The 13,078-nt window shown below is 37.3% G+C and overlaps 1 protein-coding gene across 5 annotated transcripts in view; it reads left to right on the top strand.

The window, feature by feature from the left end:
- LRRC69 (leucine rich repeat containing 69) overlaps positions 1-13,078 on the top strand; it is a 127,948-nt gene that overhangs the window by 57,845 nt on the left and 57,025 nt on the right. For all 5 annotated transcript variants that reach the window (XM_070222281.1, XM_070222280.1, XM_014728042.3 and 2 more), the window contains 2 exons: positions 2,404-2,599; positions 4,357-4,428. In XM_070222281.1, the coding sequence (XP_070078382.1) occupies positions 2,404-2,599; positions 4,357-4,428 (268 nt within the window). The remainder of the gene's footprint in view (positions 1-2,403; positions 2,600-4,356; positions 4,429-13,078) is intronic.

Below are 13,078 nucleotides of genomic sequence, written 5' to 3' on the forward strand. Positions count from 1 at the left end.
TCTCCTTCTGGACTGTGATACACACACATAAGGGCAGAACTTGTGGCTGATTCATCGATGATTTTCACATTCCATAGCAACTAAGTGGTTCTCACATCATTTGGTACAAGATATATCTTTGCAAATTATACATCCAGTAAGGGATGACTATCCAAAATATATAAAGACTTACACAACTTAATATAAAAAATAACAAACATCCTGATTAAAAATAGCCAGAGGACTTGAATAGACATTTTTCCAAAGAAGACATGCAAATGGCCAACATGCATGAAAAGGTGCTCAAGATCACTAATCATCAGGGATATGTCTATACCTAAATCATCTATATCTGTATCTATACTTATATCTCTATGTCCCTGTATATGTTTATGTATATATATGTCCTTCTTTGTCCTCTGGCTTCCTCTTCAGTGTGGCTATTGTATACATACAAAGAATGAAAATAGAATTTTCTTTTTCTTAAATCTAGGTTTTGATTACATAAAATACTTCTAACATGAGCTATTTGATTATAAAATATCTTTAAAAGTTAAATTTTAAAATAAGATCATATACACCATCATCAAAACCATTAATACTTGGGAATAAAGCTAACTAAAGATGTGCAAGATATCTATGAAGAAAATTTTACACTTTACTGAGAGACATTAAAGAAAAACATAAGTAAATATAAAGATATACTGTGCTCATGAGTTGACTCAGTTTGTAGTGATGTCAGTTCTCCCCAAATTGACCTATAGGTTCAATTAAATCCAAATCAAAATCTCAAAAAGTTTTATATGTAAGCTGATTTGAAGATTTATAAGAAAGTACAAAGGGCCAAGAAGAGCCAAGACAATCTTGAATAAGAATGAACCTGGAGGACTTACACTACCAAGTATCAAGATTTACTACAAGCTCTAATAATTAATTCAGGATGATATTGGCCCAGGGAGAGATAGGTAGATCAAGAGAAGGAAACAGGCTCAGAAATGGCCCCATACATATGTGGACACTTGACATACATCAGTGGTGGCGAGATCACCAGGGAAAGTATGAAGTTTTCAATAAATGGTGTTGGGACAATTAGACATTTGGTTGAGGAAAAAATGTCATTGGATCCCCACTTCAAATCATTCAAAAAATAAATTCCATATATACAAAAGGCAAATATGAAAGGAAAATTATAAAGTTTTTAGAAGATACTACAGCAGAATATCTTCATGACTCAGGGAGGGGTAGAGAAGGACTTCTTAAACATGACACAAAAAATTATCAACCATAACAGAAAAAGATCAATACGTTTGATTCCTTTGAAATTAAGAACTTCTTTTCCAAAAGACGTATCAAGAGAGGAAAATGCAAGCCACAAGGTGGGAGAAGATATTTTTAACACCTAACTGACATGGATTAGTATCCACAATAAGAAACTCTATTTTAAAAAAAGAGGCAATTCAGTAGAAACATGGGGACAGATTCGAGCAGGAACTTCCAAATGAAATGATCAATAATGTGAAATGACATCAAACTGTATTAGTAATCAGGGAAGTGCAAATTAAAACCACAACAAATTATCATTATTGCCAAAAATTTTAAATCTTGACAATAGCAATTGTATGGGAATGCATATGTGGCTGGTGGGAATATAAATGAATACAAGTATTTTGGAAAATACTTTGGCTCTATCTATACATAGCAAGCACATACATGTTCTAAGTCACAGCAATTCTACTCCTGTGTATCGACCCTGGAAAAACTCTTGTACCTGAACAACAGGAGATGTGTACATGTTTGTTGATAACAGTCCCAAACCAGAAACAACCCAAATGTTGCTCAACAGAAGAATGAATGAATACATTATAATACAAGCACATCTTGGAATATTATACTGCAATGAAAAAGGATGAACTGTAGCTGCACATGGATGAGTCTTACAAGTATAATTGAGTGAAATAAAAGAATGACAAAAGTTAAAAAAAAGTTAAATTTCAACAAAGACTTTTTTTTTTAAGATTGGGACCTGAGCTAACATCTGTTGCCAATCTTTTGCTTTTATTCTCCCCAAAGTCCCCCAATACACAGTTGTATATTCTAGTTATAGGTTCTTCTGGATCGGCTATGTGGGCTGCTGCCTCAGCATAGCTTGATGAGCAGTGCTAGGTCTGCACCCAGGATCTGAACCGGTGAAACCCGGGGCTGCCGAAGCAGAGTGCATGAACTGAATCATACAGCCACAGGGCCAGCCCCCAACAAAGACTTTTCATGCTCAAATGATTCACAGTAGTTGTGAATATTTGACTTAAGTAAGGCTCCGATGTGCTACAAAAAGTGAATTGACTCTTAACTTCTGATAAGTGGTGTCTGTACAATGGACATTCTTATTCTTGTGAGTTTAATTCATATACTTTGTTTATTTTTTAGATTAAAAAGCCTAACTTATTTGAGTATAAATCATAACTGGCTAGCCAGCATTCCTAGAGAACTTTGTTTCCTTAAGAATCTTTCTGAACTTCAACTTAACTACAATCAGCTCATTTGCATACCTGAAGAGATTAAATTCTTGAAGAACCTCCAGAAGCTTTTTCTGGTCAGGAACAACATTGAAGTTTTGCCAGAGGTAAGCAAAACATGGAACCAAATTTTTTGTGTTGGGGAAGAACTCATTACAACATGATGGGGAGTGGCTATAGAGTATGTTTGGGCAGCCGAGTATAGGCCATCATTTGCTTTTCTTGTAATTAGGTAGTCAGTTCCCAAATCCCTATGGCAGAAGAGGTTTATGACTTGGATTACATAGCTAGAGATGCCAGATTTAGTAAATAAAAATACAGGATGCTCACTCTCCATCCTTTTCCAAACTTCTCTGTGCCTGGGAGACTGACCTGTATGGGCATCAGTAATCTCCATTGTCCTCTGGCTTCCTCTTGGATATGGCCAATGAGAGGCATGAGCAGGAGATCTAAGGGAAGGAGAAGACTGAGTATAAGAGGGTATTCCTGTGGCATCCTCCCTGATAGGGTGCTGTGAGTTGCCTGCATGCCTTTCTGGAAGGCTATAGCTAATGTTAGGTGGTCCTGATATGGACCATTGCTACCTCCTCTTGGCTCTTCAGGCCTATGGTGGTAAAGAACTACTTGCTGTTGCTAGCTTTAGGGAACTTTGTTAAGGAACTACCTTTCTTGGTTTAGGGAATGTTGGTTTCCCTAAACCCTGACTAGCATTTTTTTTTTTTTTTTTGAGGAAGATTAGCCGTGAGCTAACATCTGCCACTGATCCTCCTTTTTTTGCTGTGGAAGACTGGCCCTAAGCTAACATCCATGCCCACCTTCCTGTATTTTATGTGGTATGCTTACCACAGCATGGCCTGACAAGCAGTGCATAGGTCTGCACCGGGGATCCAAACCAGCACACCCTGGGCCACCAAAATGGAATGTGCAAACTTGTGTCTTTTTGTGTGTGTGTTTGGTAAGAACACTTAACATGAGATCTGCCCTTTTAACCAATTTTTAAGTACACCATGCTTTATTGTTAACTATAGGCAGTATGTCGTACAGCAGATCTCTGAAACTTACTAATCTTGTATAACTAAAACTTTATACCCATTGAAACTCTCCCCATCCCTTGGTAACCACATTCTATTGTTTACTTCTTCATATTTGACCATTTTAGATGCTTCATTTAAGAATAATCATGCAGTATTTGTCCTTCTGTGACTGACTTATTTCACTTACTTCCAGAGTCATCCATTTTGTTGCAAATAGGATGTTTCCTTCTTTTTTAGGGCTGAATAATATTCCATTCTGTATGTGTGTGTGTGTGTATACATACATACATACATACATACACACCCACAATTGCTTTATCCATTCACCCATTGATGCATACTTAGGTTGTTTCCATATCTGGCCTATTGTGAATAATGCTACAGTGAACATGGGAATGCAGATATGTCTTCAAGATTCCTATGGATATATACCAAGATCATATGGTATTTCTATTTTTAACTTTTTGAGGAACCTCCATACTATTTTCCATAGTGATTATACCAATTTACATTCCCACCAACAGTGCACAAGTGTTATTTTTTCTCCACAACCTCACCAACACTTATCTCTTGTCCTTTTGGTAAAGGCCTAACAGGTGTGAGGTGATATCTCATTGTGGTTTTGATTTGCATTTCCCTGATAATTAGTGATATTGAACATCTTTTCATGTACCTATTGGCCATTTCTATGTCTTCTTTCTGTATATTTATGTCTGCTTTAATTTCTTCATGAGTGCTTTAGTCAACCCCATCAAGTTTGAACTTAAATATTTATGATTCTACATAATAAATTTTTTAAAAATCTCTCTCTCTTTTGTTTTCTGACTCAGGGATTTTGCGATCTTATAAACCTGAGAAGCCTCGACATAGCGGGAAACGTTATCCAGATATTTCCATCAGGAGTGAGTAGAGTCAACTTCTATTATAATTGAAAAATAATTTTATTTATGCTGCTGGGATTAGAAAAATATGGGCAGCCAGTAAACCCTATAGTAATTGGAACCTTGAACTATATAGATGACTCAAAGATATGCTTTGTTCTAGAATTTCAAAACCTGTTCTCTCCCATTTCTTCCGTTGTGTTCTGTGCCTGCTGAGCTTCTTTGAACTACATGAGCTCTGATTACTGTCAGAAACATTTTAATATATTAGTTATGGGTGAATATTTTTTGTTATTACACACTGCTTTTGGGCACCTCAGACTTTGTGGAAATACTACTTTCAAGAGCATAAATTTTTATCCCTGGTAATTAATCCAGAGGTGACATTTCTATTAGCTGTTTTTAATCCATACCAACAATGAAAAATGGACTTATTTGTCCGTTTGAATTTGCTTTATTTCAAATAATTGAGAAGCAGTTGGTCTGGAAAACTTGGAACTTTTTGGAAAGAAATGGCAGTTTTTCATATTGCCTTTTCATATCTGAATGAACATGTTTCTACATGCAAGGTAATAATTAAAACCTCATTGATCTGGAAGGTATTCAATAAATAGTTGTTGATCCATTAATTACTCTTTCTGACTGTTCAACTCCTTTTTACCACCTGGAGCAATATTTTATACTTAAGATGATTCAAATTTGAAAAATGTTTGTGTTTTAGAGAAAACATACTGTTTTCTTTATTATGGTCAAAAATATGTAACATAAAATGTAACATGTTAATCATTTTTGAGTGTAAAGTTCTATGGCACTAAGTGTAGTCATATTGTTGCATAATCATCATCACCATCTGTATCCAGAAGTTTTTCATTTTCTTCAACTGAAACTCTGTTCCCACTAAACACTAACTCCCCATCCTCCCTCCCTCAAGCTCCTGGCAGTCCCCATTCTAATTTGTCTCTACAAATGTGACTGTTCTAGGTTCTTCATATAGCTAGAATCATACAATATTTCTCCTTTTGTGACTAGCTTATTTCACTTAGCATAATGCCTTCAAAGTTCATCTATGTTATAGCCTGTGGTATAGAATTTCCTTCATTTTGAAGGCTGAATAATATTCCATTGTACATGTATGCCACATTTTGTTTATTCATTCGTCAATGGATACTGAGTTACCTCCTCCTTTTGCCTATTGTGAATAATGCTGCTGTGAACATGAGTGTACAAATATCTGTTCGAGTCCCTGCTTTCACTCCTTTTGGGTATATACCCAGAAATGGAATTAGTGGGTTGTATGCTAATTGCATGTTTAATTTTTTAAGGAGTTGCCAAACTGTTTTCCAAAAATATACAGTTTTCAATGTTTAATAAGAATTGGATATTGTTAATATAGACTGGTAAATGCATGTCTTAGCTCAATTCTCTCTGCTCCATGCTGACGTCCCTGACTCCCACTGCAGCCTTCTGGTGCCACCTCTTCCATGGTAACATTGTAGTTTGTACCACATAGTGGAGAAACTATTTTCAAGTCTGCCTTGCTATTAGATTGTAAGCTTCCAAAGAGAAAGCATACTCTTTCTCACCTCTATACCCACAGTGTCTTGAGTTTCAATTCAATAAATATTTGTTAAAGGAATAAATATAAATAATACTCTTAAACTACTCAGTATCCACTTTAGTATTGTCATCAATTCACTGTTTCTTCTACAAATGATTATGTACTTACAATTTTGATAAAACACCATTACTCAAGTGTCATTAATTTAGAGTAATTTTGACAGGATCTGAGTGAGTTTTGCCTTTGTAGCACCTATTTCGGAAGTTTCTGTGAAAACTCTGAAGTAAGATATTCTGTGAACTCATCTCAGCTTTGGTCCAGTTGGTTAAAATAAATTTTCCACATTTGATAGATGGAGCAACTAATAGGATAAACTGTAAACATAGAGGATAAATAAAATAAAGTAGACTAAGTTTCAAAGTAATGGTAATGAACTTTTAAAACAATTAATCTATACTTCTTAGCAGGCAGAATAGTATAGAAATGAAGAACATGGACCTTGGTGTCATATACACATAGGTTTGAAGTCTTAATTTCCCACTTACTAACTTTGTAAACAAGATGCTTAACTTCTCCGAGTTGCTGTTTCCTCATCTGTAAAATTGGTATATTAATACCACTGTCCTCATAAGGTTGTTAAGTAAGATAGTGATTATAAAGCATTTTGTACATGGTTAGTGTTCAAGGAATGGAAGCTATTATGATTATATCCATACCAAGAGTGAAATACCACTAATAATATATAATTATAGTGATCATCCATTGTCTACTGGCATTAAGAAGAAGAATTAACCTTGTGATGTACATATTTTAAAAACTTTTTTTTATGGGGCTGGCCCCGTGGCCGAGTGGTTAAGTTCGCGCGCTCCGCTGCAGGCGGCCCAGTGTTTCGTTGGTTCGAATCCCGGGCGCGGACATGGCACTGCTCATCAAGCCACGCTGGGGCAGCGTCCCATATGCCACAACTAGAAGGACCCACAACGAAGAATATACAACTATGTACTGGGGGGCTTTGGGGAGAAAAAGGAAAAAATAAAATCTTAAAAAAAAAAATAAAAAAAATAAAAACTTTTTTTTATTATGAAAAATTTGAAACATACATAAAAACAGAGAGAAGAGCTAAAGGAAACTCCATGTACCCATTACCCTGAAGTGTAGTCTTAACTCAAAAGATTTGAAAATGTATTCTACAGGACTGTCTTTAAGTGGCTTATTTTTACTACCTCACAACTATTCCTTTTTTAAAAAAATAGGTCTTTAGGGGCTGGCCCTGTGGCCGAGTGGTTAAGTTCACGTTCTCCGCTGCAGGCAGCCCAGTGTTTCGTTGGTTCAAATCCTGGGCGCGGACATGGCACTGCTCATCAAACCACACTGAGGTGGCGTCCCACATGCCACAACTAGAAGGACCCACAAAGAAGAATATACAACTATGTACCGGGGGGCTTTGGGGAGAAAAAGGAAAAAAAATAGGTCTTTATTTAAGAGTGGTTTGCTATTTTATGACCTAAAACTTGATGTGCTATTTGGAAAATGCAATTATTTCACAGATGTGTATTTTTTTATTCACATAGCTTTTGAATATTTGACGTTTGCATTTTCACCAGGATTTTTGTATAAGAATGTGTATTAAATGAAGATCTGCAGTAAGACAATGAGGCTCTTATAATTATTTGTTTATATGTGTTGAACTAGAAGAGTTTCTGTATTATTTAATTATTAATAAAAATACTGCTATGATCACATAGTGAATTAACTGTTTTAGAAATGTATTCATTGTTTTACTACCATGTAGTCAGATCTAGTACATTGAGACTTTATCTCTTTTTTATCTTTCCTTGATTTAAACTTTAAAAAAAATGCAAAATTTGTCTAAATTATACACTCCCAAAATGTCAAGGAACAAAGAACTACAGAATAATAATGAAAGTCTCCATTCCAGGACCTCTACCTGTGTATTTTTTTTTTTTTTTTAATGTCTGTTAACAGCATTTTTTTCACCTTATTGTTTTTTGGGTTTTTTTTTTTTTTGGTGAGGAAGCTTGGACCTGAGCTAACATCTATCACCCGTCCTCCTCTTTTTGCATGAGGAAGATTGTTCATGAGCTGCCATCTGTGCCAATCTTCCTCTATTTTAATGTGGGACGCCACCACAGCATGGCTTGATGAGTGGTGTGTGGATCTGTGCCTGGGATCTGAACCCATGAAACCTGGGCTGCTGAAGTGGAGCATGCAAACTTAATCACTACACCATTGGGCCCACCCCAAAATTTATTTTAAGATAACTATTTTCTTTCCTTCCATTTAGCTTTCTTGTCTTCATATATTCTTTGTAAATAGCATTTTTCTGCTTATAGAAGTAACTAATTTATTGTAGAAAGTCTAGAAAATAAATAAGTATAGAAAGAGCAAAGTATAAGGTGTCTTTAAGTTTACTTCTCAGTTTACTGTTGGATTTTTTTGTTCAAGTATCTCATTTTTATATGTGCACTTAAAAAAGACAAAATTGAGAGTGTATTGCATAAAGAAATATGTATCTTACTTTTTCACTTAACTTTATATGTTGAGTACTTTCCTTAAAGGACTATTATTAAAATATGTGATTTTTAATGACTGTGTGCTTTACCTTTTCTTGATCGTATATTCACTTTTTCTTACATTTTTATTTCTTGCCGGACTTGGACTTGGATTTTGAGTGAACAAACCTTTGAGAAAAAGGACGATCTGAAATAAATCATCTTTTATTTGCATCTCTTTTTGGGAGACTAATATTTCTGAAACATGGCCTGTTGTGGACCTTACAGAAACGCTGCCTATGTTCAAATAGTGCAGAAAACACTGATGCTTGGCTTCTGAGTTTCCTAGGACTGCCGTAGTGATGTACCACAAACTGGGCCTTAACATAACATATATCTGTTTTCTTATAAGGACACAAGTCCTTCCATTAGGGCTCACTCTAATCCATTATGCCCTCATCTTAAGTAGTTACATCTGCAAAGACTGTGTTTCCAAATAAGGTCACATTCTGAGGTTCCAGGTGGACATGAATTTTTGAAGGACACTATTCAACCCATTATACTTGGGTAGAGCAAGAAGTTTTATATTCTATTTAGCACCTTTCTGTGTAATAGATATAACTCTTCTATATGAGGCTTATATGACAATTCAATTCAACAAAATTTTATTAAGTACCTTCTCTGTAGCCAGGCTCTTTTCTAAGTTTTGGGCATGAAGATTTTAAGAATTCCTACCTTTAGGGAACTGAGGGAGGCAAGTAAACAAATATGGATGTTGCCTTGTAGGAACTTTGGAATTTGAGTTTGAGGAAAGCTCTAGAAGTTGAAGTGGGCCCTGGAGAGATCATAAGAAAAAGAAAAACACAGAAATTTAAAGTTAGAAAAATTTGGGAGATCTCATCAAGATGGCAGCATAAGCAGACTCTGAACTCATCTCCTCCCACAAACACAACCAGATTACAACTATTTTTGGAAAAATTACCCTGGGTAGAAAACTGAAAACTGGATAAAAAGAACCCCCACAACAAGGGACAGCTCTGACTAAGGCGGAAGGGGCAGAAGTTCCTTCTAGAGAGAAAAAAGTCACCTTTGGGAGCAGTGGAGTTTCTCAGCCTGTCAGGCGGGAGCCACCCTAAGGTACACAGCCCTCCCTGAAAAAGTGAGGTCTGGAGTAGGGGCTGATACTGCTATAAGCATCCTTCAGACTCAGCACAACTATGATGAAGGTCTTACTATCTGGCTTTGCTGGCTGTTAACTGCAGTGGGGAATACCCTCAGAAAAGCTATTGGATGAAAGCTGAAAAGACCGGGGTCTTAAAGGGCCCATGCACAAACTCACCTGTCTTAGGAACCCAAAATCACCAGAGAGGAGCCTGACAGTCCTTTGGTGAAAAGAGACTCACCTGGTGGGCTCTGGGGGCATCTCAGTGAGAGGAGGGACCTCTCTGGAGACTGAGACATTGGTGGGGGCTATTGTTCTGACCTGGTCCAGGCATGTTAACACAGACCCTGGCAGATGCCATTGAGGTTATTCCCCTGGCATGTTAGCCCACAGAGCTGCCACACCCTCTAGAGTGCAGATTTAATCCAGTTCAGCCAGGGCAGGCAGCCTGCCCTAGGGACCTGCTCCACCCAACAGCAAATCCTCAGGCTACTTGTTGGCCTGCATTGATGGGGTGCTTTGATCCTCTACAGGCAGGCAAGTGTGTCTGCCTCTGGGGGGGGGGGGGTAGGGCCTGTGAAAGGACCAGGTGAAGTGGGGAGGTATTGGTGGAGAGGTGAGGGCCTCTGAAGTGGGGCATTGGGGTATGCTCCAGAGAGTTGGGGAGAGTGCATGGACCAGGCCTGTGTTGATGGTGTATGTGGTCCTGTGGGGGTGAGGCTTATCAGCGGCAGAAGACCTCTGCTTCACAAATAACCATAAAAAGGATCAGCCCCACCTTCCAAAGCCTAAAACAATTGAGTGCTCCCATGCTTAGGGCCAGCCCCACTCAGCTGCACTCCTAAGAGAGCTGACAACAGCCTTGTAGGCCTGAGGCCTATAGCAACTGTAAGCCCCTGAGCCTAGCAAACAGCTACACTGTGTACCTACCCAATTAGCAGGAGAACTGCAACAGGAGTGTGCTGTTAGACCTTGTAGCCAATGGTGCTGAGGCTCCCCAAAGCGGATTTACAAACAGCTGGCCAGGGAAGGAAAGACTAGACTCCTTGGGCACCTGTATTAAGAGCAACTGTGCCACAGCAGAGGGACGCAAGTAGCCTACAAAGGGGTCACTTCTGGATCTTTGGGCTGGTGACAAGAGGGAAGCATACTGCTGGTCCTCAAAAGGCAACTCTTACATAAGGCCACTTCTCCAAGGTCAGGAGACATAGCTGACTCACCTAATACATAGAAATAAGCACAGAGAAAGAGGCATAATGAGACAAAGGAATACTTTCCAAGCCTGGGAACAGGACCAAACACAAGAAAAAGGACTAAATGAAACAGAAATAAGTGACCTACCCAACAAAGAGTTAAAAGAATATATCATAAGGATGCTCACAGATATGAGGAGAAGACTGGATGAACACAGTGAGATCATCAACAAAGAACTGGAAAATCTAAAAATGAACCAATCAGAAATGAAGACTACAATACCAGAAATGAAAAATTCACTAGAGGGACTCAATAGCAGAGTAGATGGTACAGAAGAATGGATCAGCAAGCTAGATGAAAGACTAGAGGAAATCACCCAAGCAGAACAGAAAAAATAAAAAAGAATTAGATAGAATGAGAACAGTCTAAGGGAACTCTGGGACAATATCAAGCACACTAACATTCATGTTATAGGGGTCCCAGAAGGAGAAGAGAGAGACAAAGGTGCAGAAAATTTATTTGAAGAAATAATAGATGAAAATTTTCCTAATCTAAAGAAGGAAACAGGAATTAAAGTATAGGAAGCACAGAGAACTCCAAACAACATAAGCCCAAAGAGGCCCACACCAAGGCACATTATAATTAAAATGCCCCAAATTAAAGATAAACAGAGAATCCTAAAAGTGGCAAGAGAAAGGCAACAAGTAACATACAAAGGAAAGCCCATAAAGCTATCAGCAGACTTCTCAGCTGAAACCCTACAGATGAGAAGAGAATGGCATGATGTATTTAAAGTGGTAAAAAGAAAAACCTCCAGCCCAGAATACTCTATCCATCAAGGTTGTCATTCAGAATGGAAGGAGAGAGAAAGAGCTTCCAGGACAAGAAAAAATGAAAGGAGTTTATCACCAAGAAACCAGTTCTACAAGAAATGCTGAAGGGACTTATTTAAGTGGGAAAGTGATGACCACAAATAAGGATAAAAACATTATCAAAAAAAATATCCCCCCCAAAAAAAACAGGCAATAAAATCACTGGTAAAGGTAAAAATATAGTAAAGGTAGATCAACCACCTGTGAAGATAAGATGCAGGTTAAAAGACAAAAGTACTAAATTTGTCTATTTCAATGATAAGAGGGTAATGGATAGACACATAAAACAAGAGATTATATATGATTTCAAAGCCATAAAATGTGGGAGGAGGGAAGTGAAAAAGAGCTTTTAGAAAGAGGTTAAGCTAAAGAGTCTATCAATTCGATATAGACTGTTATATACATAGAATATTATGTAGGTTCCCCATGGTAATCACAAATCAGAAACCTACAATAAGTAAGCAAATAAGTAAGGCAAAAGAAATCAAATATATTGCTAAAGAAAGCCATCAAACCACAAGGGAAGAAAGCAAGAGAAAAAGAAAGGAACAGAGAAGAACTACAAAAACTTCAGGAAAAAGAAAGTAACAAAATGGCAATAAATACATATTTATCAATAGCTACTGTAAATGTTAATGGACTAAATGCTCCAATCAGAAGGCATGGGGTGGCCAATTGGATCAAGAAACTAGACCCATATATATGCTGCATACAAGAGACACACTTCAGACCTAAAGACACTCACAAACTGAATGTAAAAGGATAGAAAAAGATATTCCAAGCAAATGGCAAAGGAAAGAAAGTGAGGGTAGCAATACTTACGTCAGACAAAATAGACTTTAAATCAAAAGCTGTAACGAGACAAAGATAGGCTCTACAGAATGATAAAGGGAACAATTCAAGAAGAAGATGTAACACTTGTAAATATCTGTGCACCCAACATAGGATCACCTAAATATATAAAGCAATTATTAACAGACATACAAGGAGAAATAGTAACACAATAATAGTAGGGGACTTTAACACTCCACTTACACTAATGGATAGATCATCCAAACAGAAGATCAATAAGGAAACACTGGCCTTAAATGACACATTTGACCAGATGGACTTAGTGGATATATATAGAACATTCCATCCAAAACCCAGAGAATACACATTCTTTTCAAATGCACATGGAACCTTCTCCAAGATTGATCACATATTAGGCCACAAAACAGGTTTCAATAAATTTATGAAGATTGAAGTAATACCATGCATCTTTTCTGACCAAGAAGGTATGAAATTAGAAATCAGCTACAGGAAGAAAACCAGAAAAGCCACAAAAATGTGGAGATTAAACAAAATGCTACTGAACAATGATTTCGTCAAT

Source organism: Equus caballus, chromosome 9 (genome assembly GCF_041296265.1).
Source record: "Equus caballus isolate H_3958 breed thoroughbred chromosome 9, TB-T2T, whole genome shotgun sequence".
NCBI classification, from domain to species: Eukaryota; Metazoa; Chordata; class Mammalia; order Perissodactyla; family Equidae; genus Equus; species Equus caballus.